Source organism: Uloborus diversus, chromosome 1 (assembly GCF_026930045.1).
Source record: "Uloborus diversus isolate 005 chromosome 1, Udiv.v.3.1, whole genome shotgun sequence".
NCBI lineage: Eukaryota > Metazoa > Arthropoda > Arachnida > Araneae > Uloboridae > Uloborus > Uloborus diversus.
In genome coordinates this window covers 165,901,476-165,920,257 of record NC_072731.1, presented here as the reverse complement: position 1 = coordinate 165,920,257, position 18,782 = coordinate 165,901,476, and the positions used below count along the sequence as shown (strand labels likewise).

The 18,782-nt window shown below is 33.1% G+C and overlaps 1 protein-coding gene across 1 annotated transcript in view; it reads left to right on the top strand.

Annotated features, from left to right (window-relative positions):
* The first annotated feature begins 9,042 nt into the window (after window positions 1–9,042).
* The window catches only part of LOC129222738 (arylsulfatase B-like), a 32,439-nt gene continuing 22,699 nt past the window's right edge, over window positions 9,043–18,782 (top strand). The window contains exons 1-3 of the mRNA XM_054857272.1: window positions 9,043–9,197; window positions 9,280–9,373; window positions 16,810–16,969. Of these exons, the coding sequence (XP_054713247.1) occupies window positions 9,190–9,197; window positions 9,280–9,373; window positions 16,810–16,969 (262 nt within the window). The 5' untranslated portion in view covers window positions 9,043–9,189. The remainder of the gene's footprint in view (window positions 9,198–9,279; window positions 9,374–16,809; window positions 16,970–18,782) is intronic.

Genomic DNA, 18,782 nt, shown 5'->3' with positions numbered 1-18,782 from the left:
GATCTTCGGCTTGGAAGACGAAGCTTCTACCACAGAACTACGGAGGCTCCCTCGTTGTACTAACTACCTTAATTTGGATAACATATTAATTGACCCCCCTTGAGTGCGAACCGTACCACAGAAATTTTAAGGGGTATCCTGGGTGCTGCTCCCGATTGGGGGGTAGGGACAACTATGAAACACATAGATGCAGAGGGGTACCCACCTTGGGGAGGTCATGGCGCACTGCACCATCGAAATTGTTATGGGGGGGGGGGGTATTTCGAGTGGTATTTTCCCATGGGGTCTTATTTGGGGGGGGTGCACCCTTGCTTTTAAGGGGAGGGGGGAACCCCCAGATGCAGTAATTTTGCAAACTTTTTCTGCAAAATAATAGTTGTAACATTTTTCATTAGAAATGGTTCATTAAAAATTTTAATATTTTCTCTCTTTTCTTTTTTTGTAACATAGGTACAGCATACGCAACTTTCAAGACAAACAATATTAACTTTTGTGTCAAAATAAACCGTATATCGCTTTTCCAACCCCATGCCGTTATGCATAAGCTTTGGAAAAAGCAGCGATAAATAGTTGGATACTATGGCAATAAATATTGAGAGTTCAGAGATTGGTAATAAAATGTTATGTATGACTTATTAAGAACGCGAGTAAATAGCAAAAGTAGTACTTCCTTGCAAATGAAGAAATTCACAGGACATCAGTGGACGCCCAAAAACAGAAGCACAACCTTAGATATTGGGCTTTGGGAGGGGGGGGAGCACCTTCATTGGGGAGTCTCAAGCAATTCTCACTAATCCTTGAGTGCTTATGAAAACACGAAGATTGCTAATGAGCCACAAGTAAGTCCGTCGTCATTTAGGGGGTTCGGGGCATGGGCGCACATAAGCAAAATTTTAAGGGGGGAGGGGGTCATATATTTTTTCCATGGTTTAGTAAGATACTTTCCGCATAGAAACCGATTTCAGTACAGATTAGAGTTATTAAAATTTGACATTTTTAATAATTTATTCATTAATGGCTGGAGAAATGTTTTTACTTTCTTGCTAGAAAAAAAGTACTAAAAGCAAGGAAGTTCTAATTTCCAAGGTGGGGCTTGAGCCCCCACTAGCTCCCCCCCCCCCCTCCATGTGGAAGAAAAGGAGGAAGGTCGAAAGTCCCCCTTGCTTTGGAAAAATAATGCTTTTTATTAGTTATAAGTGGATAGCTGGCGTGTTTTTCGTTGTTTTCCCCCCAAGTCAATTCCCATTGAGTGCACCCCCCCCCTTCCTCCATGTCAAATTTCGAAATGAAGGACCGCAGAAAAATATTTCTGATTGTGCTGCCCCCTAATAGAGAATATGTTAGAATTTTTCCCCCCTTCCACTTCAAAGAAAACGCAAACCTACCTGGACTTAAGGCTACCCACCGATTTGTTACGTTAAACTATTATTTATTAATTTATTGCAGCGAAAAGGCAAGGAGCAAGTTACTACTTCATTAAGTTATTTACTTAGCCCAATTTATATAATATGTGCACATAAGTATACAAAGGGCAAATGTATGTTCAAATTGACAAACTAAAAAAGTTCCTATCCTCTCCTACTCCATGAATAACAGACATTAAATTAACGTGACTAGGGTTGCACCCCCCCCCCCTCCCCGTTTAAAAATTCCCTACTCTTGATTTTCTCCTGCAATAGAAACTGAGTATTTTCCGCATCGTTCCCTTGTTTTTTTTTTTTTTTTGAAATGACGAGCCTATCAGGTGCTTGTACACTCAAAACAGCCTTCATTAAAAAAAAAAAAGAAAAAAAAAAGAAAAAATCAAAACTATGACTTTTTAGTAATTAAAAAAAAAAAAAAACGTTTAATACAGAAAAATGTTCATATAGCAAACGGATTAAGGAGAAAAAAAAAAAAAACGATAACAATTGTTTAAAATAGAAAAGAATTTTCCAAGTAATGTGTTTCATATGATACATGATAGAATTCTGAATAGATTAAAATTTGACAAACTCTTAATAAAACTCTATGTGAAACATAAAGTTAAATATTATTCTTAATAAAACTATTTAATATATAAAGCTGAATAATTTTCTTGTAAATATACAGGCGTCTCGTATTCGTTCCGTGTAGTATCGAAATCGCGTTATACGAGACTTTTTTAAACTTATTAACATATTTTTTACACTAATTAATCATGTACATAGTAAAAATCATGTCAATATGTATCGTATTGTATCGAAACCGTGTTATACGAAACTTAGAAATAATGTAAATCAAAGCATGTCTATCGTGTTATATCGAAACCAAGTTTCATGAAAAACAAAGTAAAACCTCATTAGAGTTATCAAACATTAACAGAATGTATTAAACAAAAAAGAAATGTCTTCTTTATTAAAGATAACTTTCGTGTTACATCAAAACCATGAAGTATTAAATTGAAGTTTCGTACTGTGTAATATCGAAACCGTGTTGTGCAAGTACCGTGTTATTCGAGGGACGAATGTACTACAGTAAATTTGTTAAAATCGAACGTCAATTACATTGATTGTATTATAAAATAAAACCTGCTAAGTGTGAAGCATATGCAAAATATAATGCTGTGGTTTTATTTTAATTTAGAAGCAAAATTACCCACTTATAATTGTAATGTGTGTTGTTTAAATGCTAACACTGAAAAACACAATTACAGCATATAACCAAATCCAGAATAAAACATTCATAAAAATTGGATGGTATGATAAATTGAGGAATGTCTCCACATGCTTTTCAGCACTTATTCAGCATGGTGCGAATATTTTTAATGCTCTTGCTCAAATGTTCTTGACATTGAAACATGAATATAGCTTAAAAGTACTCCTCATTTAATTTGAAAGGATGATCTTTTTAAAATCCCCACAGAAAATACATGCCTAATGACTATCATGCTAAATTTGTTACCAAACTACTATATTATTTTTACCATTAACTACTAATATAGTGCTTTTGTATAAAACAATAAATTAAAGTACAAGAAAAATATGTTTGACCCAAAGAAAGACAATCATTTTCTCTTATAACTATAGCTTTGAAATTTAATATTTAAATACATAATTGAAAAAACAATATATGTCATTGCTTTGACGGGATTTTTGAAACATATCAATAACATAAAGCATATATACCACTACTATTATACACTCAAGTTTTGCTGATACCTTTTACTTAAAATGCAATGTTGATTTAATGCTCATTTTCTTTTGATCCTGCTCACTAGAATACTTTGCTTAATTTCTACTTTCCTCATACCCCTAATTTCTTACACCATAAAATTACAGATAGTGATCTCTAAGTTTTAATGCCAGCATGCCAAAGAAGTTTTGTAAATGTTTTTCTTTTGACATTTATGAAACTTTTGCACAGGAAAAACTTAAGAGTACTGAGCTAACTACAGGAATAACTTAGAGAAGCATATTCATTCTTGGTATGATAACAGCAAGAATTTCTTTTAAAATAGAATAATACACAGATTTTTTTTTAAGCCGGCTGTGTTACAATTCTAAGCAAAATAATTGTACCAGAAATAAAATATATCTGTGACCAAGTAAAAATGTTCAAACCAAACTTTTTATCTTGAGGAAAATTAGCCTAAAAAATGTTAGCATTTATAAAGAGGTTTTTAGTCATAAATTAAGTGACAACATCCCTTTATATTAATTCTGTAAATCCTTTTTATTACATCAGACACAAGAATCATATATTTAGACTACACTATATGACTGATGTTGAATGCACTTGAATTTTAACAAGTCGGTTTTAAAGCATTATTGCCAGCAAAATTAGTACTTCACAGCAGACTTCAATAAAGTAACTGTTGTGCAAGTTCTAAATTCAATTAGTGTGCTTTAAGTTTCTATAACCTCATCCATCTTCTCATTATTCAGGATCAAACAATTGACATCTTGGTAAACTAACATGGAACCCTTCTGAAAAATAGATACACTAATAAACAAAAAATGTATTCATAATTCACAAAACAAATTGAACATTCAACTTTGGGCCACATTGAAATAATTATTTTTATACTTATATTCACAGGAAGTTTGTGCATCAGATGAACTTAAAACTGATTTCTGGTTGCAAAGCATAGACCCACCATTTCAAAGATTCTATTGGTTGTTCTTACTCATTGAAAGGTCCAGTTAAAGCATTATTACCAGCAAAATTAGGACTTTGCAGCAGACTTGTAATAAAGTAACTGTCATGCAAGGTCTAAATTCAACTAGTGTCATGCTTTAAGTTTCTATGAAATAATTCATCTTCTCGCTATTCAGGATCAAACAATTGCCATCTTGGTAAACTAACATGGAAGAACCCTTCTGAAAAATATACAATAAGCAAAAATGTATTCATAATTCACAATACAAATTGAACATTCAACTTTGGGCACATTGAAATAATTATTTTTATACTTATCCCACAGGAAGTTTGTGCATCAGATGAACTTACTGATTTCTGACTGTAAAGCATAGACCCAGCATTTCAAAGATTTTAATGGTTGTTCTTGTTCATTGAAAGGTCCAGTTAAAGCATTATTACCAGCAAAATTAAGACTTTGCAGCAGACTTTAATAAAGTAACTGTCATGCAAAGTCTAAATTCAACTAGTGTTGTGCTTTAAGTTTCCATGAAATCATTCATCTTCTCGCTATTCAGGATCAAACAATTGACATCTTGGTAAACTAACATGGAGGAACCCTTCTGAAAAATATAAAGTTTCCATGAAATCATCCATCTTCTCGCTATTCAGGATCAAACAATTGACATCTTGGTAAACTAACATGGAGGAACCCTTCTGAAAAATATACAATAAGCGAAAAATGTATTCATAGTTCACAATACAAATTAAACATTCAACTTTGGGCACATTGAAATAATTATTTTTATACTTATCCCACAGGAAGTTTGTGCATCAGATGAACTTACTGATTTCTGACTGCAAAGCATAGACCCAGCATTTCAAAGATTTTAATGGTTGTTCTTGTTCATTGAAAGGTCCAGTTAAAGCATTATTACCAGCAAAATTAAGACTTTGCAGCAGACTTTAATAAAGTAACTGTCATGCAAAGTCTAAATTCAACTAGTGTTGTGCTTTAAGTTTCCATGAAATCATTCATCTTCTCGCTATTCAGGATCAAACAATTGCCATCTTGGTAAACTAACATGGAAGAACCCTTCTGAAAAATATACAATAAGCAAAAAATGTATTCATAATTCACAATACAAATTGAACATTCAACTTTGGGCACATTGAAATAATTATTTTTATACTTATCCCACAGGAAGTTTGTGCATCAGATGAACTTACTGATTTCTGACTGTAAAGCATAGACCCAGCATTTCAAAGATTTTAATGGTTGTTCTTGTTCATTGAAAGGTCCAGTTAAAGCATTATTACCAGCAAAATTAAGACTTTGCAGCAGACTTTAATAAAGTAACTGTCATGCAAAGTCTAAATTCAACTAGTGTTGTGCTTTAAGTTTCCATGAAATCATTCATCTTCTCGCTATTCAGGATCAAACAATTGACATCTTGGTAAACTAACATGGAGGAACCCTTCTGAAAAATATAAAGTTTCCATGAAATCATCCATCTTCTCGCTATTCAGGATCAAACAATTGACATCTTGGTAAACTAACATGGAGGAACCCTTCTGAAAAATATACAATAAGCGAAAAATGTATTCATAGTTCACAATACAAATTAAACATTCAACTTTGGGCACATTGAAATAATTATTTTTATACTTATCCCACAGGAAGTTTGTGCATCAGATGAACTTACTGATTTCTGACTGCAAAGCATAGACCCAGCATTTCAAAGATTTTAATGGTTGTTCTTGTTCATTGAAAGGTCCAGTTTAAAGGCATTATTACCAGCAAAATTAAGACTTTGCAGCAGACTTTAATAAAGTAACTGTCATGCAAAGTCTAAATTCAACTAGTGTTGTGCTTTAAGTTTCCATGAAATCATCCATCTTCTCGCTATTCAGGATCAAACAATTGACATCTTGATAAACTAACATGGAGGAACCCTTCTGAAAAATATACAATAAGCGAAAAATGTATTCATAATACAAATAGAACATTAAACTTTGGGCACACTGAAATAAAGCATTTTTAATACACATGTCCGCAGGAATTTTGTGCATCAGATAAACTTGGAACTGATGACTGACCAGTGAAAAACCCACAATCTCAAAGATTTCAATCATTGCTCTAACAATGACTGCTCACTGAAAGGTGAACTTATACTTCAGGTTCTATTGACAAATGTACCAGGTGCCCTACTAATTTAATAGAATAGTGTTTCATGCTTAAATAATTTAGCTCTTAGCAAACTACAAAAATCTTTCATTTGTTGCTAGACAAAGTTCAAGTTCAGTAGAGATTAAAAATCTGGCATAATTTTAAGTAATGAATTAAACAGCTAAATAGCTTCAATAATGTAAGGATTAGGAAATAAGTATTTTACTCATGATAAACACCTATTTGTTACACATCTATAATTTTGGATAAGAATAATACCTAAAATGCATGAATTTTGACAGTAAATTAAACAGCATACTGATTTCTGACACTAAGAATATGAAAATTAATAAATGTTCATTTTTGGCACACCCGGGAAGGCTAATAGGGAGAATATTCAACAAGAAAAGAAAAGATATGATGGTTGAAGGGAAGGGGACTTAACAGAAAGAACCTTTACAGAGTTAATTTTCGAAAAAAATATTTTGCCGAGAAATTGAACAGTTAAAGGGCTATTCCATGGAAAACGGTAATTTTTTCCCCGCACGTGACGCTTCGTATATTTCATAAAAAATAATAATTTAAAAGGATAATTAACAAAATTTTGTTGCTTAAGACATCACAAATGCATGTGTGACTTCTTAAGCCAAAACTTTCTTCAAAAATTATTTATTTTTTATGAAATACAGAAACTGTCACGTGCGGGACAAAATGACCATTTTCAATGGAATAGGCATAGACATTTTTTTTTCAATGGTTTAAATAATTATTTCTAAACTTATGAGATATGTTTCCTTTACATTAGAACCATAGCTTTCAAAATCTGCAATTTGTTTCGTCATTGCTGTATTAATAGAGCAAAAATATTAGCTTATCCACAAGCAAGTTACCAGAGGCTGACTTTAGATGTCCCGCACGTGACGCATGTAAATAAATTTTAATTTAAATAACAAAATTGTTTCAGAAGTATCTTTGGATCAAATTTAAAGATTAAAAAATTGCTTACCCCAGTTTCATTAAAATATTAAGAGATATGACGAAATGTTAATGAAATTTAAGCGTACTTTTGTCCCACATGTGACGGAGGTATGGCCCTAAATGGTTTCAAATATGCAACAGGAAAAGAAAATAAATGTCAGAATGAAGTCATTTGATGCTCAACTACACAGGAGACAGAAAGAATCCTTACTTAAGACTTGATATCTGAAAGAAAGTTAATTTTGGCAAAAAATTAAATTTGCTGCTAAATATTCCTAATTGTTCAAGGAACAAAAATGCTTTACAGTACAATTTTCAATAGCGTTCATTAGAAACACATCTTTGCACGCTAATGGCTAACAGGAGGAATCTGCCTTTAAGAATAGATGACAGGAATAAATTTAATTCTGGCAATAATTTAGTTATACATCAAAATGGTTTTACTAAATGAAGGAAATTAAACAATTTACTCACGATAACAGATTTCTAGTTGACGCAGATCTACGCACGCTAAAGGCCGACAGGAACAATTCTGACAAAAGTCTACATCTCTGAGAAAAATGATTGTTAATTTTGGATAATTAAGCAACTCAGTAGCTTTAATTATGCAAGGAAAAGGAAACATCTAAATGTTTCACAAAGGAAAAACGTTTAATGATGTGAATACATGCACGCTTACAGGAAGAATCCTTAAGGACGTCTTAAAGAAATGTACGTTAATTTACGCGGGAAATTAAAAGACGCCTAATAGTTTCGATTATCCAGGGGGGGGGGAAGCAAAAATCTGAAGCACACGAGAAACGTTTATTTAATGCACACCTATGCAAGCTAACGTCTAACAACAATTTCCCATATTATATTAGATATCTGAAAGACGTCTAATTATGGCATAAATAAATATAAATTTTGTCCGGATTGAAAGTACAGATGCACAGAATGATAATCTAGAAACAAACCTAAGGCCTAGCCATAATAAATCTTAATACATGCTTTTAATTTCATAACCGTTGTACTGTCCAATTACAGATTGCATGGAATTTTCAGACGTCCAGATCAACGAATCTATATGTGAATAAGGGGGAAAAGTAAAAATTTGAAGCGCATATTCCGTTCATTTGAATGAGACTCTGCTTCTGCAAAAGCTGACATCGGTAAAAAATAATAAATTTATCCATTTCCGGCTGTAAAACGGTGTTTGTCATTCCATACAATCCGTGGTCAGACAGTAAGCATAAATAAAGGAACATGCTCTTTTTTCAAAATAAAAAAAACAAAAAGATACAACTTAGTATAGTCACATCCAAGAAAATGTTTCACTTACTTTCATGCATATTTAATTGAAAAAATCTCATCATAATAAATACATTAACACATTACTCATCACTACATTCTTCAAGCCATTTTTTAAACCCACGCACGAGGTACAGGAAGAATCCTTGTCGCCAAGTCTGAGAATGATATCATTTAGCGCCAAAATGTAGGGTTGCCTCCCGTTTATCTGTCCGGATCGTTCCTGCATTGACCGATTTCCCAATTACACTGTTATGATGAGTTTTGTTGCCAAACCACTAAAGTTAAATTTTGCAATAGCGCTGCAATTACTTCTTCTCAGAAAGAAAAGGGTTTCCATTGAAAAAAAAATTGAAACTAAGCAGCATTATTGATTTTCAAACACTTTGAATCTTTCTTTTATATTATTACAGATAAAAATAACGTGAAATAATTTAAATAGAAGACGATGATTGATGGATTGACAAGTCAATGTTTGTTTACATTTTTTATCGGATCCATGGAGTTTTTGTTTTGCACATGAAGGTTTAAAATTCTAAAAAAATATTGTTGCTAATTAGTTTTTTGAAACGCTTTTTATTAAACATGACATGAATTTCTTCTATGTCATTGTAAGCCTGTATCCTTAAATTTCCTACGATTTGTGATCAACGATGAAGTGGTAAATTTGAATAGCTAAAGCAATGTCATATGTTCCCATTACGTAGTTCTCTAGAAATTAATTGCTCATACATGTTTTATAGGTCTTCGACGCTGGTCCTCTTTCTCTTTTCTGCAATTTCAGTCATTCAGGGAAGTTCAAAACCGAACATAATAATTCTTGTGGCAGACGACCTGGTAAATTGTTACTATTTTATGTGATTGAAACATTTTTTTTTAAATAGACATTAGTTTTTGAGATGTTCCACTATTCCCTCAAAAGTTATTACTTGGGGAGGGGGGAGATAGACGGGGATATCTCGATAATTTTGAATCTGGCGATCTTTCTTCATTGGCGTCAATTTTTGGCTCCAGGGCCTGCGCGAGAGGCATTTTTCGTTGCAGAGCTAAACAAAAAGAACGGAAACATCTCTTTACATAGGGTTACTATAAATCAGGTTTACCAAAATAAAGGTAAAGCCGAAAATAAGAGGAATGCGCCAGATTCCCAATTATCGAAATATCCCCGGATAGACAAAATAGACAAACCAACCGACACATTTTCCCCATCTCAATACCCTACTTTCCAATTTTTAATTTTTTTTTATTTCAATTGTTATTAATTTTTAGATAATTTTAAGATGCATTGAGCCTTCTTATATACTTTATTCTTCTCTCTCTCTGACTTTTGCGAGGAATTGATATAACAAAGTAATATAATCTCTTTTTTAAATTTTATGTTCATAAAGTTATTAGTAATGTAACAATTGTAATTCATATTAAAAGTGCCTAGTTAAATATTAAATGTTGGTCAGAAAAAAAAGAAAATGTCTTATGACTATGCACCGACCAAAGCATACTTTTTATTTTTGAATTATATAGCTGTGTAAAACTAGCTAAACAAAAGAAAAATGAGTAAAACAGGTAATGCTAAATTAACTTCATTAAAATTGATAAAAATGTTAAATAAAATATTACATATAGATAGTGAAAGAAACCTTAATTTTAAGTCTAAATATTGTTATCTATATACATAAAAATGGATGTATGTTTGTGGGTATGTGTGTATGTTCCTTATACAAATCCACAGTTTTCGTCGGATTTCTTCCAAATTTGGCACAAAGGTAAATTGTTGCTCAGGAATTCATATAGGCGAGTTTTTGGAAATTAAAAAGACCCAAAGAGGTCTAACTTCATATTTTGAGTCATAAAATTGCTCTTTTCTTCATGAACGAATTTTTGTATAGTTATGAATTTAGTCTAAATGAAAAGCCCATAAAAAACTACCCTAGATGAAGTTTCTTCAATGATTAACTTTAATCGTTAAATTTGTGAACATTGGTTCAAAGCAAATGAAAATGGTTAGCAACATATAACCAACAGGAGATATTTTAAATGCAATCAACACAAAAAAGTATCCTCAACAAAGGCCGTTAATGTCGATTAGCAACAAGCGTAGAGCATGTTTGGCAAGAAAGCTGAACGAAAAAGAAATGCTGGCTTTCAGTAGTTCTTAAAATGCACCCTGCTAAGACACAGGGATGCATTGAAGTCACCGTCGGTTCTTCTTCTAATTGCTTGCGCATTTCGCCAATAAGTTTTTAAGTAATAATACCGTAACAATAAACGAAATTTTGATGTGTATTTTCTACATACACAGCAGAGAAAATACCAAATTGAGATAGGTATTAAATATGCATTCATTATCGGAGTACAATCTTTAAAAATTTTAGCATTAGAATACTAAACTTATATTAGAACGACATCCTTACAACGGAAATTTTAGTTAATATTTTATTATCCTTAAACAAATCAATATGTATGTGTTATTTCTACTATTCCATGATTTACCTAATTCGGTTCACCTAAGTTTCACAGAAATCGGTCCAGGTTATCAAAGATCAGAGGTAAAAATACTAATATGGCAAATGAATAGCAAAATAATCATTTTTGTGCATAGTAGCGTAGATTGAATTTATATTTCAAGGGGGAGGGGGATAGTCATAGGGTTCATTACATATACATAAACTACCGTACTAGGATTGCTAATGTGTGGTAAAATAAAAGGGTGAGCACCTTTAGACTCGAAACCACACGGAAAGTAAATACAGCGGAATTCATAGTTTTGGAAGGGTAAAAGTTTAAAGTTTGAAAAAATACAAAGAAATATTAATTTAAATTTAAACTTTTAAAATGCATAAAATGTCTCCATTTTTATGTAAACAAATTTCTTAATCGTTTAAAATTTTATATTACTTTAATGCTCGAAGCAATAGTACACCTGATGGAGCATCTTCGCTGATTAGCATTAATTTTAAAACAGTTAGCGGTATGAGGCAACTTTTGACACAAAGCGATTGTTACTCAAATGGGCATGATGAAATATTACGCCACATTATAAAGTTTTTTCTTTTTAGTCTTCATCGTGAAGTTAGTTGAGCATAGCTCCATTTCCAATGACAAGACTCTCAGTTCGACAACTTTTATTGTAAACAATCGAAAAATATTAGTGTTTGTTACTACCACTAAGTAATTCAACGGTCGTTGAAAAAATGCTGTAAGATAAAACGAATACGTATCAGTGCTATAGAAGCAACTCTGTTCACAGTGGAGGGATAAGGTGAAACAATTTGTATCTCACGTATAACCACTAATCGCAATACATCATTCTTTAAACTTCAAGAAATTAAAATATCCAGTGAGTTCTGTATCACGATCCATAAGTCAGAAGAGCAGGCGATTTAGTACTTTAAGTGCATGTGAAATTTACCTATTTCCCATATAAATAGCTTTATGTTGCGTGCTTTAAGGTTGGGTTCACTCAGAAATGTATTTCATTTTGCTGCTGGTAGGCGGACTAAGAATTGTATTTAGGAGCAAGATTTGAATTACATTTACAAATTAGAAAATTTTGAATAATTTAACTTTTTAGTATTTGGATTACGTTTCTAAACGTGGAAATACATTTCCTTCGTTTTTAAGCTGCGGATATGGAGAACAGAATGTGCAACAAGCTTTTGTAAAGCATAAACAAAATTTCTTTCTTTTAATTTCATGGTCTGCAAATAATTAAAACAAAAATGACGCTGATAGTGACCAAAATGTGCACGCCTATTTCTTTCTCTATAAGGCAGTTCAACGGGTTTTATATAGTTCGTTCCATAAGTTCGCGTTCACCTACTCCATTTTTGATGCTTTATGTAACTTAAAATAATAACTGTAACTATATCTATGGCAACTATTATTCAGTGGAACAATTCCTACCCCTCTGTAAATTAAAATTTCGATATTCTCAAAGAAATACTTTAGAGCAGCAAACTTAAATAAGTGCTCTTACTACCTGCATCAGTTTGAGTTATCATGTACAACATTTACGGCAAGTGTGAGGTTTAAAAAATTTGAAATAAATTTTAATCTAGACAAATTTTGAATCGTTGCAAGACACCAATATTAATGTCTAACAGTCATTTTTATTTGCGAGAATAGAAATTTGACATAAATATAAGAAAATAAAATGAAGTTGACGTAGGTCTTTTTATGCAACTTACACTTATCTAATTTTAGCCTAGAGTGGTGTGAAAGCAATTTTTTACTCTCATTTAGATAGAATTCATCAATTTAATTATCTAAATGATATGTTGCATTAAGAAGCACCCGGGCAACACTGGGTAGTAAGCTAGTAACAATATAAGAAAAGAAAGTGATTTGAGGATGCATTTACTAGTTTGAAGACTTTAATTTGTGCCGATTGAAAATATCGGATATATATTAAAACTAGTGGTACCCGCACGGCTTTGCCCGTAATAGAAAAATTAAAAGGTCTTTTGGTTCGCCTGTATATTTACAAATAATGTGTGGTGAATTTTCTCGATAATTGGCTTGTACCCATGTTGCGGTTCCACGTTATGATAATTTCGAATCTCGCCAATTGGCTTGTGCCCATGTTACAGTTCCACGTTATGATAATTTCGAAATTTACTCATCCATCTTATGATAGTTTTGTTCTTAAAATTGGAATAGAAAAAGAACCACATCGAATTTTCGAAAAATCGCTTCGAGGTGCACACCCCCACGCTACAAACTAACTTTGTGCCAAGTTTCATGAAAATCGGCCGAACGATCAAGGCGCTATGTGCGTCACAGACATCCTACAGACATCCAGACATCCACCGGACAGAGAGACTTTCAGCTTTATTATTAGTAAAGATATCAAATATTTTCAATATATTCGAAAATATCATGATATTTTTGAACCCTGGTATGCATGTGTTTGTTCCCTACAAGTATGTAGCATAATCAAAATCATAATTGGCATATCATAATTGTAATCAATTACATTTTTTACGTAATTTAATCTTTTCTGTAATCGTAATTATGTTTTGGCTGAGGATTATAATCGTAATTATAATCTCCTATTTTCCAGGCTTGTAATCATAATCGTAATCAATTACATTTTCTCGTAATTAACTCCAAGCCTGGTATATAGTATATACTTGCATTGACTCTACCCCCCAACATTTAAAGAAAAAACTAAGAAAAAAAGGGGAATCCCACATTTAAATCAATTTCCAATTTTTGGAGAGAAGTTAGGAACATTTTGCCCCTTTTTTTGCTTTTAAATTCTTTACAAAGCAAATGAAATTTTACTATAAAGTTTACAATCTAGAACGAACAATAATCTTATTTTGAAATAAAAAAATTTTGTTTTTACGATTAAAAAAAAAATTGATTCAGTTTTGGGAATTTTTCTTATCTTCCGCTTTTATTCTGCACAAATACCATAATAAAGTTTTACGTTCAGTGGCGTATATATGTTTTTATTTTGGAGGGGGCCCATGTAACCAAGATTAACTCTCCCCCCCCCTTTTTTTCTTTTATTTCCAATTTTTTGAGGGGGAGCCACAGTGACCTGATCTTCTCTATTTTTTCGAGGAGGGCCAAGACCCAGTCACCCAGTGGCGCAACCAAAAAATAGTTTTAAGAGGGCACTCTTAAAAAATTCTCACTTCTTATTAGCGGGTGGGGGGAGGGGATTCACCCCCGGACATTTTTGGAATTGTAGCCCCCAAGAACGCAGTTTTAGATGGTCTCTGGTGATGCTACCAGAAGAGAAGTGCGGGGGGCCTTCTGCAAAAATTATTAGAAATTGAAAGCTTAAAAACGCCATTTTAGGCTATATTTGTTGACGTTAGTGTAATGAAAGGAATGGGACTTTTTGAAGCTGCCACTGATTGATTTTCTTTTTTTTAAAGAGCTAAATCCTTCACCCCTCGGCTCAATTAAAATTTAAGTTCAAAAAACGCAGTTTCACACTAACTTCGATATGTTACGGCCAGGGTGGCTTTGGGGCTCTCCCCAAAAACTATTTTGAAATTCAAGTTCTTAAAAACGAAGTCTTAAAGAGATATACAGTGAAACTTGGTGGAGGGATTTAAATGCTCTCCACCTTAATTTTTTTAAATTGTAGTTTTTCCCTTTTCAGATTTCATACGGGAGCAGTTAGACCCTCGTTCGAAACTTTTTCGTCTTAAAAGCGAGACTGTAGACCATATTTGATAACTTTCTTATTTTTAGACCAAATAGGAAGAAGGGAGGAAAATGGGGCGGGGGAAGGTGAAAGAAATGGGAGGTGTTGGACGTATTTACCTAATCAATAGTCATTAACTTTTTTAATTTGTTATTTTAAGAGTCTTTTCAAAAGCGATTCAGATTTTTTCCCAACGTTAGGCAATCTTTGGAAAGGAAGAATTAGGGAATCCTCCCCTGAAAGGTAAAACACTATTTCAGGTCATCTTTGGAGACGTTTAGAGGTAAGGAACGGATTTAGGAATCTTTCTCCGAAGTTTTTCAAAATTGAAATCTTAAAGGCACAATTTCAAACTATTTGTGGTAGTAACCTTAGTGAAAGGGTGTTGGTTTGGGGACCTTCCTCCAGAAATGTTTTGAAATTGATATTCAAAAAACACCTAAATAAATGTGTTTTAGGATAAAAATTTCCATTATTACTCCAACCGAACAACTAAAACTTATTTTAAATTTCTTGCACGGGACGAGAGATAAGGAGAGAAACCTTTTTGAAGACCCTTCTTTTCAGACTGACTAGGAAGAAAAAAAGGGGGGGGGTGAAAGAAACTGAGGGGAGCTTAATTTGCTAAACAATAAGCTGCATCTGTTAAAATAATTTTAATTTAAAGATTTCTTTTTGAAAGAATTGAGATTTTTCCCCTAACATTTTTTACTTTTCTTTTTGTTAAAATTACTTCACTTCCCCAAGACATGTTCTTTTCTTGAGTAAGGGGTACCGATGCCCTGATCCCTTCTGAACACCATAGCATGGTGCCTTGTTCTAACGCAGGGTTATGAAACTTTAACGATTTGCGGCACCCTTTGAAGAATTAGAATTTCCTCACAGCATCCTAGTCTACTTTTATACAACATATTATTGTTATCATGGACACTTCGCGGCACCCCTCACCTCTTCCTGCAGCACCCAGTTGGGAAATCTCTGATCTAACGTATTATAATAATTATTATCATTATCATATTTATACATTATTTTTTTTTTGTAGCTAAACGTTTGGAAATGATATGTGAGCGCAACTAAAACCAAAAATAACTACTTTTACTTAAATTGTTTTTCAGATTTTGGAGGGGGCCCGGGCCCCCTCAGCCCCTCCCTTATATACGCCCTTGTTTACGTTAACTTCTTGTTTAAAAAAACAAGCTCCATTTTACTTCTAATCAACTATACAAAAATTCACGAAAAGGAAAATTGACTTCTTTGCACTTTTTGAACAGTCTGCTGTTTTAAGTAATTAAAGCTGATAATTAATAGGCAAATAACATATAATTGTAGCAAAATGTGCCGGCATCTATTTCCTTATTGCTTCGTTGAAACAGTAGACTATAATGGGGGGATAAGCAGAAAAATCGATTGTAAACGCCACATCTGCAGAAATCCAATTAACAAAGGGACGATAAAAAGTGGGTGACCTTGCTAGTGTAGTACAAACAAAAACACAATTGTGTGTTTTTACCTACAGCCATGCAATCTGGGACCGTGGTGGCCTGATTGGTAAGGCATCGAACTTGTGACCGGAGAGTCGGGTTCAATCCTTGCTGGATCTAAGATCCACTGTTTTCATTAATGGTGACTGGGGGACATTAAATATGATGGTGGTCACAAAGTCACTGCAAGTAAAACAATACCTCTGGGGATGCTGGACCAGGGATTGCTCAGTTTCTGGTCTAGTTCAAAAAATCAGAGCTGTCCTCCGGTTCCTATCCAACTGGTTAAGCCATAAATATTGGTAGGTACGGGGGACCCTGGAGTGAAAAGCCATGCAATTTCAATATTTTTCTATTCTAGTTAAATTTTTGAAAATTTGTGGATCTGTAGTTCTCTTTTTTTTTTTTTTTTGAATTTAGTTTCAAGTGCTTTTATTTTTCTTGGTTAAAGTATCATTTTGCTAAATGTTGATGATTCATTTTATTCATATTTTAGTGTAAGGCATTTTTGATCAGTTTCATTACTTGGTTTATTTAAACAAAAACTAAAAATGGCAAATGTTTTTGAAAAAATAATATGTTTATGCATGTGTATATATACTTCCTTTACTGTGTCCTATATTTAGGGATGGAATGACCTCAGCTTTCATGGATCACCTCAGATCCCAACACCAAATCTTGATTCTCTTGCTCGAAGTGGAGTTATATTAAATAATTACTATGTATGTCCTGTATGTTCTCCCTCAAGAGGATCTTTAATGACAGGATTATATCCTATACATACAGGTATTTCAGTCTTTTTGGATTATTGGATTATATATGTTATTACTTCCTTTTACCCCTTAGTATTGTATTCAAGAAAAAATTTTCACTCAAAAATCGACCTTAATTTCCATTTTACTCACCCCTGAATGAATTTTGAGTTTTTTTTCATCTCGACCACATGTGGATAAGTGCCTAAGAATGTATAGACATGCGAAATATCCATTTTGACGATTCCTGAGATAATTACAATGAGTTTTCTCGTGACGTCTGTGTGTACATATTTATGTATGTGTGGATGTGCGTATATGTCACATAACTCAAGAACGGTATGTCCTAGAAAGTTGAAATTTGGTATGTAGACTATTAGTGGGGTCTAGTTGTGCACCTCCTCTTCGTTGCATTCGGGTTTTTCTAAGGGTTCTTATTGTGGGGAAATCATTGTTAATTTTGATGTAAACTCAAGTGGTGTTTTAATTTGGTGGACACTTGGCAATATATCGCCAGTCTTTTGGTCTCACCAAGAATCACCAAATTTGTCGCCAACTTGGCGACAAATTTGGTGATTTTTTTTTTCTTAAATCTGATTTTCATTTGGCCACTGTTGGTGATATGTAGAGAGTAAACTACTGAATCACATTAAAATTGCCAGTAATGGGGAAATGACATTAAATTGGAGTAAAAGGAAGTCATGTGATGCACACATCAGCTCATTTTTATATACTCTTTTCAGATCCATGTGCTAAATGATGTAAAAAAAAGCCAGAAGTTGCCTATATGTTGTTTTAATGATTTTTTTTTTTAATTATCTAAAATTATTTTTGGTATTGCTTATCCTTGCAAAATCCTGTTCAGTTATGTTGATTATGAGATTCAGTTTCAAATTTGTAAAGATCTATTACTTATATATTACACCATGTTTTGAGTATTCTCTGAATAGTTTTTATGGCTAGATGTTGTCTCAATGTTATGAAATCTTTGGCGCAAATTGTTGATCAAGTTATTTCACTTTAAGGATAAGTAATAAAAATTTGATATTCTTAAAAAAAGAGAAACCAGTTAAGATTTTTCAAATACCTATTTAAAATTAGTGATGTGCCGGATCGTTAAAAAAGTAGATCTGCGGATCCGGATCATTAGTGTCAAGATCCGCGGATACGGATCTAAAATTTTTTTTACCCAATTCAACTATCCAAGTGTAAAATTTGTTACGGAAGGTATTCCCGTCAGGATAATGACAGTTTCTTCAAAAAATGTCAACTGCAGCAAAAATATAATCAAGACTATGATTTAAGTACTCTTTAAAGAAAGATTTAAGTACTCTTTAAAGAAATCTCCGTTGAAATTGAGGAAGAGTTGGAAGGAATGGGTCAGCGCTGCATTAATGCGTAGATGGAATGTGAAAAATTATTTCTAGCTTACTCGGTAGATGTAGGATAAGAGTGTAAAGCTGCTACTGGACAGGCTAGAAATAATTTGTCTCATTTTATTTCAGCATAAATGCAGCGCTGACCTGTCTGCCGAACTTCTCCAACCGACGAAATACAGAGCCGGGAACACCTTTACAAACAGTAAATAGGAAATTTAGTCTCGCTTTTTTTAAAGGATGCCGAGAAGAACAAAGATGGAGAATAACAGAAACCCCAAATCAGTAACAAAATCTAATATTAAATTAAAATTAAAAAAACAAAACATGTCCCAGAGAGCCAACCTCATATTAAGGTGAATTTCGTCGGTCAGAACATACATTAACAAATATGAACTGACAGCTGGTAAAAATTTTAAACCATTGAGCTTTTTCTCCTTATCTTCCAATTATGAAATCGCTACCAATCAC